The sequence below is a fragment of the Rhinolophus sinicus genome, chromosome 2 (assembly GCF_057876585.1).
Source record: "Rhinolophus sinicus isolate RSI-liver-muscle chromosome 2, RSI-T2T, whole genome shotgun sequence".
NCBI lineage: Eukaryota > Metazoa > Chordata > Mammalia > Chiroptera > Rhinolophidae > Rhinolophus > Rhinolophus sinicus.
Window position 1 is genome coordinate 175354475 of NC_142502.1, and position 14800 is coordinate 175369274.

At 31.5% G+C, this 14800-nt stretch overlaps 1 protein-coding gene across 4 annotated transcripts in view; it reads left to right on the forward strand.

Annotated features, from left to right (window-relative positions):
- ATAD2B (ATPase family AAA domain containing 2B) overlaps positions 1 to 14800 on the forward strand; it is a 113254-nt gene that overhangs the window by 34326 nt on the left and 64128 nt on the right. For all 4 annotated transcript variants that reach the window (XM_074331748.2, XM_074331743.2, XM_074331746.2 and 1 more), the window contains exons 11-13: positions 246 to 361; positions 1859 to 2033; positions 4754 to 4842. In XM_074331748.2, the coding sequence (XP_074187849.2) occupies positions 246 to 361; positions 1859 to 2033; positions 4754 to 4842 (380 nt within the window). The remainder of the gene's footprint in view (positions 1 to 245; positions 362 to 1858; positions 2034 to 4753; positions 4843 to 14800) is intronic.

Genomic DNA, 14800 nt, shown 5'->3' on the forward strand with positions numbered 1-14800 from the left:
TAATCTTGGTCTGTAGTTTCTAAGAGGTTAAAAAATGGTAGCTTTTTTTGGGATGAACTGAAATGTAAACTTGAATTTTACTGCCAGCTTTAGTTTTTTGCACTTATTAAAAAATAATTTTTTGAGCTTTATGTTTAACAGTTCCTGCCGAAAGCGTGTATTTCTGAATCATAAGACTATCTCAAATATTTTTAAAAATCTATAAACAGTTAAAATTATTTTAATCTTTTTCTCTTTTTTTCAAGGTGCGGTTTGATAGCATAGGTGGCTTGAGCCATCATATTCATGCACTAAAGGAAATGGTAGTATTCCCACTATTATATCCAGAAATTTTTGAAAAATTTAAAATTCAGCCTCCAAGGTAAGTCTTGTTATTACTGTTAATTTATCAAATTTCAATTAGTAAATGATTATAAATATAAGTATTTCCTATGTATTTGGGGGTGTTCTAGCAATGAAAATTAGGAAAGATTTTATTTTTTTGACTCTTAAGGCTGTGGTACTAAGTGTGTTCTTGAAGTTTACATTTCAGCATTTAAGAGTCAGATATGGGATGAGATTCTTTATGCAGGCTTGGAATGCACAAGTGGATTGCCCAAATGGTTTTTCCTTAATATGGCCTCCTGATAGCATTGAGTTAGATGCTATATGGTGTGTAGTCTTTGGAAGCACTATTTCATCGAAGCGTTTCTTTGACTTAATGATAGGGTATTTTTGAAATGGTAAGCTTGATAATTTTTATGATCGGATTAATTGTGTTTGATCATGAGGGTGGTTAGATAAATATTAGAAAAGGCTGAGAAATTATGTTAAAGGGAATTGGGAAGAATAAAATATTTTGAAGATGTACATAAATAGACTTAGATTTAAACTGTTAAACTATCCTTTCCATTTAGTAGGAGGTACTTTTTATTCAGATTTGGTTCTAATTTATTTTCTATGTGTTTAAGGATGTAGAAAATCTTATTAAAGAATTATCTTCTATTTGAGTGGTTTAAAAAATTGGCCTCTACTTCTACAGTGGCTTTTAAAAATCATAATAGCAATTTATTTGTTTTTTTTAATATAATATAAGTTGAATTTTTAAAATAATTACTACTTTTTCCAAAGTCATTAAAGTATTATAGCCTTGGGAGAAACTTAAACAAAACAGAGTTATAAGGAGAAAGTGTTGTAAGCAGAAAGTAATCCTATTCCTTAGGGATGAACAATTTTGTATATGCTCTACCAGTTTCTTTTATACATATATGCAAATATTAAATGTATATTTTGCCTATATTATGCACATATAAACATTCAATGTAAATGAGGTTATTCAGTAGTACTCTTAACAACTTTTTACTCTAGATACCTTGCCATATTAATAATGTGTGTATTATTGTTTTCGACACCACACTAGTGTTAATTTTATAGCTATAATAGTGTATTTATTTGTTCTTTGTTAATAGATAACATTTAGATTTTTTCAGTTTTTTTTTTACAATTAAAAACAATGTGCTATTGAGCATCCATTTTAACATTTTTAAAAATAACATTCTTTTGAGTATTTCTATATGATACATTCTAAGATGTGAAATTTCTGGGTCATAGGGAAAACATTTGAAATTTTGATACATCTTGCCAAATTACTCTACCCTGATTTAACTATTTTTTGTCTGCCAAAGCTTGGTGCTTTGAGAATATCCTTGAGTACTCTCAGCACAGTGAAACTTTTGTCTCTATACTACAAAAGCTTTATCAGTGCCTAATAATTATAGTATACATTAATACAGGGTTATATGAGAGGTGTATCCTGTATATTGGGTATTAGTGGTGCTGATAACATTAATTTACTTTTATTGATTTTTTATTCCTCTAGGGGCTGTTTGTTTTATGGCCCTCCTGGCACAGGCAAAACCTTAGTTGCCAGAGCATTAGCTAATGAATGCAGTCAAGGAGACAAAAAGGTGGCTTTTTTTATGCGAAAAGGAGCAGACTGTCTGAGCAAATGGGTTGGTGAATCAGAACGGCAACTTAGGCTCCTTTTTGATCAGGTAAGTGAAATCGGCTAATATGAAAATACCTTTTTTAGATTATTTAATGCATTTAGTCTGTAAATGCAAACTGTTCATGAGGAAGCATATTTTCTCATCAGTATGTTAAATTTAGGATCAATAATCTGAATTTGAATGCCTTACAGGTATTTAATAGCTGTTTTACTAGTACTAATTTAAGATGATTCACAAAACGTTTATTGAGGTGGCTACCAGGCATATAATATCATGTTAGGTGCTTTTGAGAACCGTAGTTATAACATTTATCATTAAATTAAAATCTGAGGAAATAGAACAAGCATAAAAAGTTTAACATCTGTGCATGAACTCTCACAAAGCAGTATATTTATTTTTTTTCATCAATTATAAATGTGATGCTGGAAGAAATCAGTAATAAATGAATGCTTATAAAAGACAGAGTAAGGTGAGTGAATATTGTGTAGGCTATCTTTACAGTTTATTTTTGACAGTAACTTTAAAAATACTATTTCCTAATACTTATAAAAATTAGTCCTAATATAAATTCACTTTTGATTGCTTGGGCTAGTGAATGAAGTCATTTATATTTGGCAATGCAACCTGTATTTCATTGTGTCTGGAAATTCACATGAAATTTAAAAAATGCTTTCACGAAGCATTTTTTTAGCACCCATTGCTGAGTTGATGTGTGTCAAAGGCCTTTGTAATTGGTAAGGCACTTGAAATATTATTTTTAGTTATTATTAGGAATAAGGTAAAATTCTTACCTTCAGGGTGCTCAGTGTCTATTGTTAAGTCAAACATATGCAGTCTGCATGCTTCGAGAGAATTTAATAATTGAAATATATAAATATAAAATAACAGTGGCGGATGAGGGAAGAATTAGGTTGGGAATGCTGACGTGTTATTCAATGACATGATTTTAAATTTTTGACAGAGATACTTTTTAGCCACTTCATGCTGGGAGTAGGTGTGTGCCTTGGTTTCATTTAAAACTGTAGCATAAATCATGCTGCTTTTTAAATCTAAATTTACTTTATTTCTGTTTCATAGTTTTCTTTGTGGAGAAGAGTAATGGAAATGTTTGCTTTACTGTTTACTAAATATCTGGCTTTACTATTAAGTATATAACTTTAAATAAATGAAAGCATCCAATTTTTAGTTGCCTCTTCTGTAAAATAATACCTGTCTCACTGGACTACTGTGAAATTTTACCATAAAAAAGTGCATAAAGTGCTTATCATGGTGACTGGCATGTATATACTGTACTTCCTTTTTGCAATTATCTGAGTCTATAGGTCTGAAAAAGAGCTGTGTGTTTCATGTATGTAAAAGTAATTATCAAATCTTATTACATAATTCTATTCTAGTCCTAGAAAGTTTTTTCCAAAACCTAAGTTTTGTGGTTGAATTGTCCTTCATTTCAAATTATTAGAGAACACTGGAAGTTTAATACATATATCAGTCAGGGAAATATGAAAAATTCACATCCATTCTTGAATAAGCTGACCTTCCTTTGAGCCATGATTTCTAGAAGTAATTTTGAATATAAATAAACTATAGAGTAAATTGTACAATAAAGACTTTTTATTTATAATCTAATAATATTCATTTACCTTAAATCAAATTAAGTTCCTGCTGGATCTAAGATTTAAGTGAGAAAAATGACACTGGAAGTACCAGAAGAAAACTCAGGAAAATTTGGTTTCTCAGAGTTGAGAGAGTCTAACAATGGTAGAAAAGATCCACTATATAAAATATTTTTTTTAAGGTTCTGAATAGTAACAGAATCATGTAAGCAAAACCAAGAGATAAATGATATCCCTTGCATTAAATATTTGTATTTCCTTTCAAAGAGAGAAGTCTAATTTTTAAAACAAATAGCTCCTAGAAATCAGTAAGCAAAAGACCACTAATTCAATAGAAAAATTCACAAAGGATATGAATAGAATTTTCATAGAAAAAGCAATATAAATGTCTCTTAAACATATGGAAAGTGCTTATCTTTATTGATGATAGAAATAAAAATTAGAATGATACTAAGATTACATTATCCTAAAAAAATTAGTTAAGTTCAAGAAGTTTGATAATTGTTGGTGAGCACTCTTAAATATTGCAGGCGAGAGGGTAAATTGACACATTGATGGAAGACATTTGCAAATGTCTAACTAAATTAGAAATGACACATGTCTTTTGAAGCAATAGTTCTACTTTTAGAATTTACTACATTGATATTTATACTCATGTGAAACGGTAGATGTACATAAATATTTATTCAGGCATTGTTGATAATAGGAAAAGATTGACTGCTTAAATGTCCATGAGTAGGCACTAGTTTAATTATGGTACTTTCATATTCCATTTTGTGTCTCTTCAAAAGAATTAGGCAGATCTTTATATACTCATGTGGGAGCTAATTAAAATATGCTATTTCATAAAATAGTCTGTGTGAGATGATAAAAGCAACGCATTAAATAAAATAAAAGTAGTGTGTAAAAAGACATATTTGTGTATATGTGTATAAACAACATATATGGAAGAAGAAAACCAACTGAAAACAGTAGATGTCTACTGGGAGAAGCCCGAGTGGTTGGCAAGGTGATTTCCTTTTTCTCTCTATAATCTTTCTTACCTGCTGCATGTTGTATCATTTGCTTATATTAGCTATTAAAAAAACAAAATAATTAAATTTTAAAAATGGAAACTAGTACAATAAATAACATTTTTTCTTTTTGTATTAGGCATATTTGATGAGACCTTCTATAATATTTTTTGATGAAATAGATGGATTAGCTCCAGTTCGCTCTAGCAGACAAGATCAGATCCACAGGTAATTTTTTCTGATCAGATTATGTTGGATTTTTTTCACTCATTGACATAGGATTTAGCCTTAGCGCTTGGATAAGTGCTATGAGGCTTATAAAATGTGATTTGTGACCTTGAGGAAGACTTGTTTCACTTAGCACAGGCATCAGGAAACAACAACCTGAGGGCCAAATCTAGCCTCCTGCCTGTTTTTGTAAATGTTTTATTGGAACACAGCCATGTTTATTTCTTTTTGAATTATATATGGCAGGTTTTGCACTACAAGAGCAGAGTTGAGTTGTGAAAGAGATCGTATGGCTTGCAAAACTTAAAACATTGACTTTCTGGTTTTTTATAGAAAAAATTGCTTGATCCTGATGTATTATACTATTTTTGAAATTTATCCATGTAATTTCTGAATAGTATTCCTTGGGGACTGTGTGTATATGTGTGTGTGCCACAGTTTATTTGTTAATTCATGTGATGGAGATTTCGTTTGCTTTTCTGTTTTTGGGTATTATGATAATGCTGCTAAGAACATTTGCATATACATTTTCGTGTGGACATATAGTTCCATTTCTGTTGGGTAAATACTGGAGAGAGGAGTGTCTAGATCCTGTGGTAAATGCATGTTTAAATTGGTGTTGTTTTCCAAAGTGTATCATTTTATGTTACCTATAATGTGTGAGCATTTGGGTTACTCCTCATTCTTGCAAACATTTGGTATTATTATTCTCTTTAACTTTAGCCATTCTAGGCGTGTAGTAGTAGATTCATTTGCATTTTCCTGGTAACTAATAATACTGAGCATCTTTGCATGTGCCTATTGCCCATTTGGATGTTTTCTTTTGTGAAATGTCTGTTAGAATCTATTACCCTTTAATGTAAGACCTGGTATTGTATTGTATTGTATTGTATTGTATTGTATTGTATTGTATTGTATTGTATTGTATTGTATTGTATTGTATTATATTATATTATATTATATTATACCCAGTCTTATAGTAAAATAAGACCGGGTCTTACATTAATTTTTGCTCCAAAGACGCATTAGAGCTGATTGTCCAGCTAGGTCTTATTTTTGGGGAAACACGGTAGTATCGCACAGAGTATTTTTACTGCCTTAAAAATTCTCTGTGCTCTACCAATTCATCGTTTCTCCCCCTCCCCAGCCCCTGGCACCACTGAGTTTTTTTACTGTTTCCATAGTTTTGCCTTTTCCAGAGTGCTATATTGTTGGAATAATACAGTATATAATCTTTTTACATTGACTTCTTTCACTTAGCAATATGCATTTAAGGTCCTGCCATGACTTTTCTTGGCTTTTTTTTCTTTGTGTATTGGGGTTAACTTCCTTTTTCCCCACATTAGGATGGATGCTTAGATTTTGATTGAAACATTTCTTCTTTTCTAATACAGGCATTGAAAGCTGTTTCCTTTTAAGTGCTGCTTTAGCTGCATCCCATAGTATATTCACTGTCATACAGTTCAAAACAATTTCTAATTCCTCTTGTCATTTCTTCTTTGACACAATTATTTAGAAGTGTGTTGTTTAATTTAAAATTGTGTTTTTTCTGATTATCTTATTTATTTGTAATATAATTTTATTGTGGTCAGAGACCATAACTCTTAAAGACTTAAAATGCATTGCATTTTTTGTTATTGGGTTTTGTTTTTTCTTCACTCTTTACATTTTTTTTAAACTTTTTTATTTATTTAAGTGTGTTTTTTCAGAACCCATCAGCTCCAACTCAAGTAGTTGTTTCAGTCTAGTTGTAGAGGGCGCAGCTCACAGTGGCCCATGTGGAGATCAAACCGGCAACCTTATTGTTAGGAGCACCGCGCTCTAACCAATTGAACTAACTGTCCTCCCTGCATTTTTTGTTATTGTTGATCTTGTGAATTTGTATTCTGCTGTTTGTAGTGTAGTATTCTGTATTATATATCAGGTAGGACAAGGTTGTAGTAGTGTTATGCAGAATCTTTTGTTTCTTTACTGATTTTTTTGGTCTAGTTATTCTAAGAGCAGCAGAGAGATATTTTTCTCCAGTTGTGATTATGGAATTGTTTATTTGCCCTTTTAGTTCTGCTAGTTTTTGTTTCATTTATTCTGAAGTTTTGTATTGGGTACATACATATTTATTATTGTTACAGCTTTATTTTGCAGTTACTCTCTTATGAACTATCTCTCTTTGTGTGTGTGTGTGTGTGTGTGTGTTTATGTGTACTTATTTTATTTTTATTTTTTTAATTACCTGATCAAGGTTGGAAGCTTTTTTTTTTTTTTTGGGGGAATAGTATGTTTTTCCAAGATCCATTAGCTCCAAGTCAAGTCGTTGTTTTCAATCTAGTTGTGGAGGGCACAGCTCCCCGGCCCATGTGGGAATCAAACTGGCGACCTTGGTGTTATGAGCACTGTGCTCTAACCAACTGAGCCAACCGGCCGTCTCCTGTGTTAATATTTTTTGTTTTGAAATCTATGTTCATTAGATAATAATTGAGCTAACCTAGACTTCTTATACTTTTTGTTTGGTATGTGTTTTCCATTAAGTTATTATCAACTTTTCTATGTCTTTATATTTAGAGTGTTTTTTTTTTTTTATTATGTATAGTTGGGTCTTGCTTTCTTCATTTGACAATCTCTTCATTTTAATTTGACTGTTTAGTCCATTACTGTTTATATAATTATCGACATGGATAAATTGGAGATCACCATTTCTTGTCTATTTGTGTCTGTTTTCTTTTTCTGCTTCTTGTCTTTTAAAAATATTTTTTGAAGATATTTTAGAATCTCCTTTTTATTTTACTATTGTTTTTTTTAAAGCTGCTTTATTGAGGTATAATTGACATACAGTATAAACTATATATATGCAGCACTGACATAATAATTAAAGATACACTTGATAGATTTTAACATGTATATACCTGCAAAACTGTAACTATAATCAAGATAATGAATATATCCCATTTCCCTCAAATAAGCATTTACGTTTAATGTGACTATTGATATAGTTAGGTTTAAATTTATCATCTTGATGATTGTTGTCTATTGGTCCCTCTGTTCCTTGTTCCATTTTTTTCCTATTCTTCCTTCCTTGGATTAATTGAATATTTTTCATAATTTCATTTATTTCTTTTGTTAGCTTATTAGTCATGACTGTTTTATTATTTTACAGTAACTTTCAGGTTTATAGTAGATGTCTTTAACTTATCATCATCTATCTTCAAGTGATCATGTACTGTTTTGCATATAGTGGAAAACCATAAAATAGTAGTGTACTTGCATTTTTCCACTCCTGAAGTTTATGCCATTGTTGTCATACATTTTTATACCATACAATTTTTTAAAGAGATTTAAATAATAATAATAACAATAACAATAGTAATACCTTAAAGAATTATTCATGTAGTTACCATTTCTTTTGTAGATAAGTATTTCCATGTGCTATATTTTTCTTTCTGCTTACATTTCTTCCAGTGTAGATCTACAGGGTACAAATTTTTTCAGCTTTCCCAAATCTAAAACAGCCTTTATTTAACCTTTTTAAAAACTACTTTTATTGAGTTATATTTTATATATTGTAAAATCCATTTCAAATGTAAAATTCAAAATAACTATTCTGAGTGGTAGAACCATTAGAATAAATTGATTTTAGAACACTCCCCCTCCCCCCATAAGATCCAGATGTCCATTTGAAGTAAATCCTTGTTCCTATCTCCCCAGCCAAATGAATCTAATCTCTGTTCCTATAAATTTGCCTTTTTCTGGATATTTCAAATAAATGGGAGCATGCAATGTGTGGTTTCTTGTGTCTGGTTTCTTTCACTGAGTATGATGGTTTAAAGAGCACAGTTGATTTAGCATGTGTCCGTATTTCCTTCCTTTTTTGTTGAATAGTATCCATTGTATGGCTAATACTATACATTGGATAGATACTTAGGTTGGCAATTTCTGCTGTGAGGAGAAATGCTGCCAAGAGCACTCATGTGCAAGTCTTTGTGTGGACACATGTTTTCATCCCTTTTGGGTAGATACCTAGGAGTGGAATTACTGGGCTGTATAGTAGTATTACGGGTAAGTTTTTGAGAAACTTAGCCGTTGTTTTTGAAGAATATTTTCTCTAGGTATAGAATTTTTTATTTTCTCTAGGTATAGAATTTTTTCTCCTTTCAGCACTTTAAAGGTGTTGGTCTGCTGTCTCCTCCCTCACTTTGTTGCAGTGAAGAGTTCTGCTGTGGTCTTTGTTTCTTTGTTTGTAATATATCCTTTTTCCTCAGACTGCTTTTAATTTTTTTCGTTACTGGTTTTGTGCAATTTGTTTAAAGGTGTTTCATGGTAGAGTTTTTTCACTTTTGGATTGAACTGTTTAAATCTGTGACCTGCTTGTTTTCATCACAGTTTTTGGCCATTATTTCTCAAAATACTTTTTCTGTCTCACTTGTCCCTTTCTTTCTTCTACTTGTGGCCTCTGATTGCACATACATTAAAGTTGCTTGATGCTGTCCCATAATTCACTGACAATTTGTTAATTCTGCTTTAAGTGGTATTTTCTGTATAATTTGAGATAATTTTTATTGCTCTGTCTTGTTATCTTTTCTCAATGTCTAATCTGTTGTTAATCCTGTTCATTATATTTTTTATTTTTTGACTTACATATTTTTGTTTTCATTTCTAGAAATACTATTTGTGTCTATTTTGTATCTCCTATATGAAGATACAAGGAACTTTTCAACATATGGAATATGGTTATAAAAATTAATGTCATCTGCCTATTCTAATATTTCAGTTCTGGTTTGGTTTAATTTGATTGATTTTTCTCCTATGGACTGTATTCTACTTCTTTACCCGGCAATTTTTTTTGGAAGCCATACATAAATTTTTCCTTGTTGAGTGGTAGATAGGATATTATAATTAAATATTCTTGAGGGCTCCCCCCCACCCCACCCTGGGATACAGTTAACATAAAAACAGTTTAATTCTTTTGAATCTTACATGTAAAGTTTGTTATGTGAATCTGGAGTAGTCTTCAGTTTAGGGCTAAATATTCCCCACTGATAAAGTAGGGTCCTTCTGTGCATTACTTGCAATGAGGTTTCCCAGTCTGGCTTGTGTTAACTGGCAATATTTCTGGCTCTCTGTGAGTATAAAATACTGTTACTTCTAGTTCTTCTGGCTATCTTTTTCCCTGTGCTTTGAGTAAATTCCTCATATGCATGCACTGATCAATATTTAGCTAAAGTCATGAGGGGCTTTGTATGTATTTCCTGAGTTCACTCTCTGTACATTGGTCTCTCTGGTACTCTTTCCTGTGAACTCTAGTCCTCTTGGTCTCCCTGGAATCTCAGCTCTGTCTTCTCTACTTACTGTGTTTCCCCGAAAATAAGACCTAGACGGACCATCAGCTCTAATGCGTCTTTTGGAGCAAAAATTAATATAAGACCCGGTCTTATTTTAATATAATATAAGACTGGGTATGATATATGATATGATATGATATAATATGATATAATACCGGGTCTTATATAATATAGTATAATATAAGACCGGGTCTTATATAATATAACATAAATATTATATCAATTATATTAACATAATATATTTAATTATATATAAACATTAAAAATTAATTATATTCATTTTATAAAAATGTAAAAATTAATTATATTAATTTTTCCTCCAAAAGGTACATTAGGGCTAGGTCTTATTTTCAGGGAAACACGATAGCGGGTCAACTGATCCCTGCCAGGATTCTGTCTTCCCTACTACATTGTATCCTAAAAGTGGAAAGCCATTAATTAGATCGTTGTTCCCATGCTTTAGAATACGTGGTTTTTTTCTCTTGCTGCTTTCAATATTTGCTCTATATCTTTGGTTTTCAACAGCTTAGCTGTTATATGCCTCAGCTTAGGCTTTGTGTTTATTCTGATTGGTGTTTGTTACACATTTGCAAATTTGTCTTTTGTCAATCCTTTTCTGTCTTCGTCTTGGATAATTTTTATTGATCTGTCTTCAGTTAGTCTTCATTTGCTTTTTCCTTTGTCATGTCCATTTTGCTGTTTTGTCTATCCAACACAATTTTTATTTCAGAAATTATGTTTTTCAGTTCTAGAACTTCTATTTGATCTTTTCATTATATTTTTCTACTGTGATTTTCATGCATTTAAGCATTTTGTTTACTTCCTTGAGAGTAGTTAATAGTTGCTTTAAAATCTTGTGTTTCAACATCTGGTTCACCTCACTGTTAGGCCTGCTTGATTTTCTTTTCTCTTGAAAATACGTTTTGTTGTTTTGGTTTTTCATCTGTCAGGCAGTTCTGGACATTATTGATGTTAATTTGTAGGGGCTGTGGATTCTATTATTTTTCTTTGATGAGTAGTGTTTCCTTTGTTTTAGCACATAATTTTCTGTTTTAGGCTTTTAATAGAGACTGTTTCTTGGCTGGTAGCATTGGTCTCTTTTCAGCTCTGTCTTTTGCTTGATCTTTGAGTTCTCTGTGTCCTTGTTGTTAGAGATCATTTAGAGATGTGAGGAGATAAGAGTTTGGGGATGTCCTCACTGACTCTTGCTAATCTATAGTGACAGGACACAGATCAGTGAGAGCCCCTGCATTCTATAGTATTAACGGTTTTCTGCCTTCTCTTTTCTGAACTGAGTCTCAGACTGCAAAGTTAAGGGATTTCCCCACATAATCTTCCTCTCCTGCCTCACTGTACTTAGCCCCATGCCAAAAGCTAGAGAGAGAGGAATTTGCTTTTTGTATGTCTCCCTTTCTCTAAATGACCATGAACTCCCACCAGAATCTGTCTGTTTCTCTTTACTCACCAGTTCCTTCAGGTGTATGCTTGTGCATTACCATGTACAGGGTTTATAGTTATTTTCTGAAGGGGAGCAAAGGGTCTTCTGGCAGGATCTTCATCCATCAAACCTGGAAATGGAACCTTTGAGTAGCAGTCATGCAGGTTTTAATTTCTAGAGTAATCACTAATGAAATAGAAACATTGTGTAATATCTAAACTATTAGTGGGGGGAAATGGAATAATTAAATGCAATCAATCCAAAAGCAATCAAGAAGGGGAGGGGAATCAAAATCAACAGGAGAAACAGCACTAAATGTGATTGTAGATTTAAACCCAAATGTAAAGGGACTGAATTTTTTTTTTTTTTTTTTTAAAGACAAAGATTGTCAGACTGGAAAAAAACAAAATATAACCATGTTTCATTTACAAGAGCCATATCTACATACAAGGACACAGAAAGGTTCTGAGTAAAATGGTGGGGAAAAAAGCACATAAAAGCTTAATCACAAATATTCATAGCGGTGTTATTTATAATAGCCCAAACATTGAAATAATCCACATGTCTATCAACTGATGATGGAAAATGTGGTAATGTCTATACAGTGGAATATTATTCAGCCTTGAAAAGGAATGAAATTCTGACACATGCTACATGGGTGTACCTTTTATATGTACATGTAACATGGATGAATCTTGAAGATTTATGCCAAGTGGAAAAAGCTAGACACAGTAGGTCACATATTTATATAAAATGTCCAGAATAGGCAAATTCATTAAGTGGCATAAAAAGATATCAAATAAACACTAACAGAAAGCTGGTGTAGCAATATTAGTATTAGACAAAATAGACTATAAGACAGAAAGCATTATTATACATATAAAGAAGATTAACTTAAAATGATAAAAGCTTCAGTTTATTAGAAGGTGTAACAATTTAAAATTTGTAATTCCCTATTAGCTACATTTCAAACTGTATAAAACAAAAATTGACAGAAATTATAAAGAGACTGATAATCATTGTGAGAGCTATCATGTATCTCAGTAATTGATAGACCAAGTGAGCAAAAAATAAGTTAATGCTCTGTAATTATTTGAACAACTATATTTTATGAATCTGATCTAGTGGACATACAAGTATGTAAGACAAATATCGAATGAACACTATTTTCAGACATACACAGCATTTACAAAAATTGATCGTATTTGTGCCTTAAATGACAACTAATTTCCAAAGTTTAGTACTATACAGAATATAATAAACAAATAAAAAGATAAGTCACGAATTTTGTTTGTTATTAAAGCTATTGCTTTAATTCTAAATAACCTGTGTTATTAGTAAAACAAAAAGCTATAGCAAATACATGAACTGCAAACAAAGACATACAAACATCAAGAAATCTTAAAGTTGCTTCTTTGAAAAAAACAAATAAAATTGACAAATGCCCAATATTGCTTAGCAATAAAAAGAAACAAACTATTTTTAAACCAACAATGTGGTGAATCTCAAAATAGTTATACTTAATGAGAGAATCCAGAAGAAAAAAAGTAATTGCTGTATGATCCCTTGTATATACGATTTTAAGTAATGCAAGCTATTCTGTAGGTGACAGAACACAGATCAGTGATTGACTGGAGATTGGGTAGAGGTTCAGGAGGAGCAGTAGGGATCATTACAAAGGGACATGAGGAAGAGCATGATGGGTCTGTTACTTTGATTGTGGTGACAGTTTCACACACTTTAAAACTTTATCAAATTGTGTACTTTAAATATGTTCGGGGTATTGTATGTCAGTCATATCTTCAAAAGACTTTAAAAAAACCTGTTTGAACAGTATGAGAAAGTTAATTGAAACCCATTTCACTTGTGAACATGGATATAGAAATACTAAATAAAATAGTACCAGGTGACATCCAGTAAGATATAGAGGATAATGCATCATGATCAAATTGATTTTATTTCAAATATACAAGGTTTGTTTAACATGAGAGAAATCAACTAAGGTAAATTTATTACATTATGATATTAGTGGAAAAATGTTTATCACATTATGATATTAGTGAAAAAATATGACTGTCTTAATAGATGTGGAGGAAATGTTTGATAAAATTTAACATTTGTTTATGATAAGATCCTTCATCTTAGAGTACAAAGAATGTAAGGGTACTCTGTTTTCTTAAAAGTGTCTATAAAAAAACTATAACAAGCATACTTAATGTTGGAAGATGAAAACTTTTAATATGGAGAGTTACAAGCATGGCTGCTGTGAACACTATTCATCGCTGTATGTAGATCCCAGTTAGTGTAGTCTGGTAAGACAAAACCATATAAGGTGTGCATTGGAGAGGAATAATGAATTATGTTATTTGTAGATGATATGATTTTGTATGCAAAACTTCCAAAGCAATCTTGAGATAACTTCTTAGATGTAGTGTAATGAGCATTTAGCAAAGTTAAACCAATGAATATAGAGAATTTTGTTTTTCTGTGTACCAGTAATTGTGTAAAAATGAAAACTTAACTCATGTAATCCCCTTAAAAAAGGAGTTACTAGGAATAAATTTGGAAAGTTCCATGTTATATCTCTGGAGAAAATAATAAAACTTGGTTCAGAAACATTAAAGGAAGATTAAATAAATGGAGAGAAATACATGTTCATGAGCTGGAAGATTGAATATTTTTAAGTTGTCTGTCTTCCACATTAGTCAGGTGATTCAGCATAATCTTGTTCAAAAATCACAACTTTTTTGGGAGAACTTGACAAAATGAACCTGAAATTTATATGGAAATACAAAGGATAAAATTAGTGAAGACGTTTTTTGGAAGAACGAGGTGGGAAGACTTGCTTTACTGGTTATTAAGGCTTTTTAGGGTTAAGATAATTTGATATTCGTGGAAGACTACACAAATAGACTAATTGAACAGAGCCCAGAGCCATATATGAATGCACACGTAAGTGGTGCTTGATTTAAAAAGAGGCAGTACAATGCTTTTGGGAAAGGATGACCTTTCAATAATTAATAATGCTTGGAAAATTGGATATCTGTTCTTTGAAAAAATAAAACTGGATTCCTCTTCACACCATATAAAACAATTCCAGTTGGATTTTATATTCATATTTGAAAGATAATACAAATGCTTTTAGAAGATAAGGCAGGAGAAAGGGTTAGGGTAGGCAAGTGGCCCT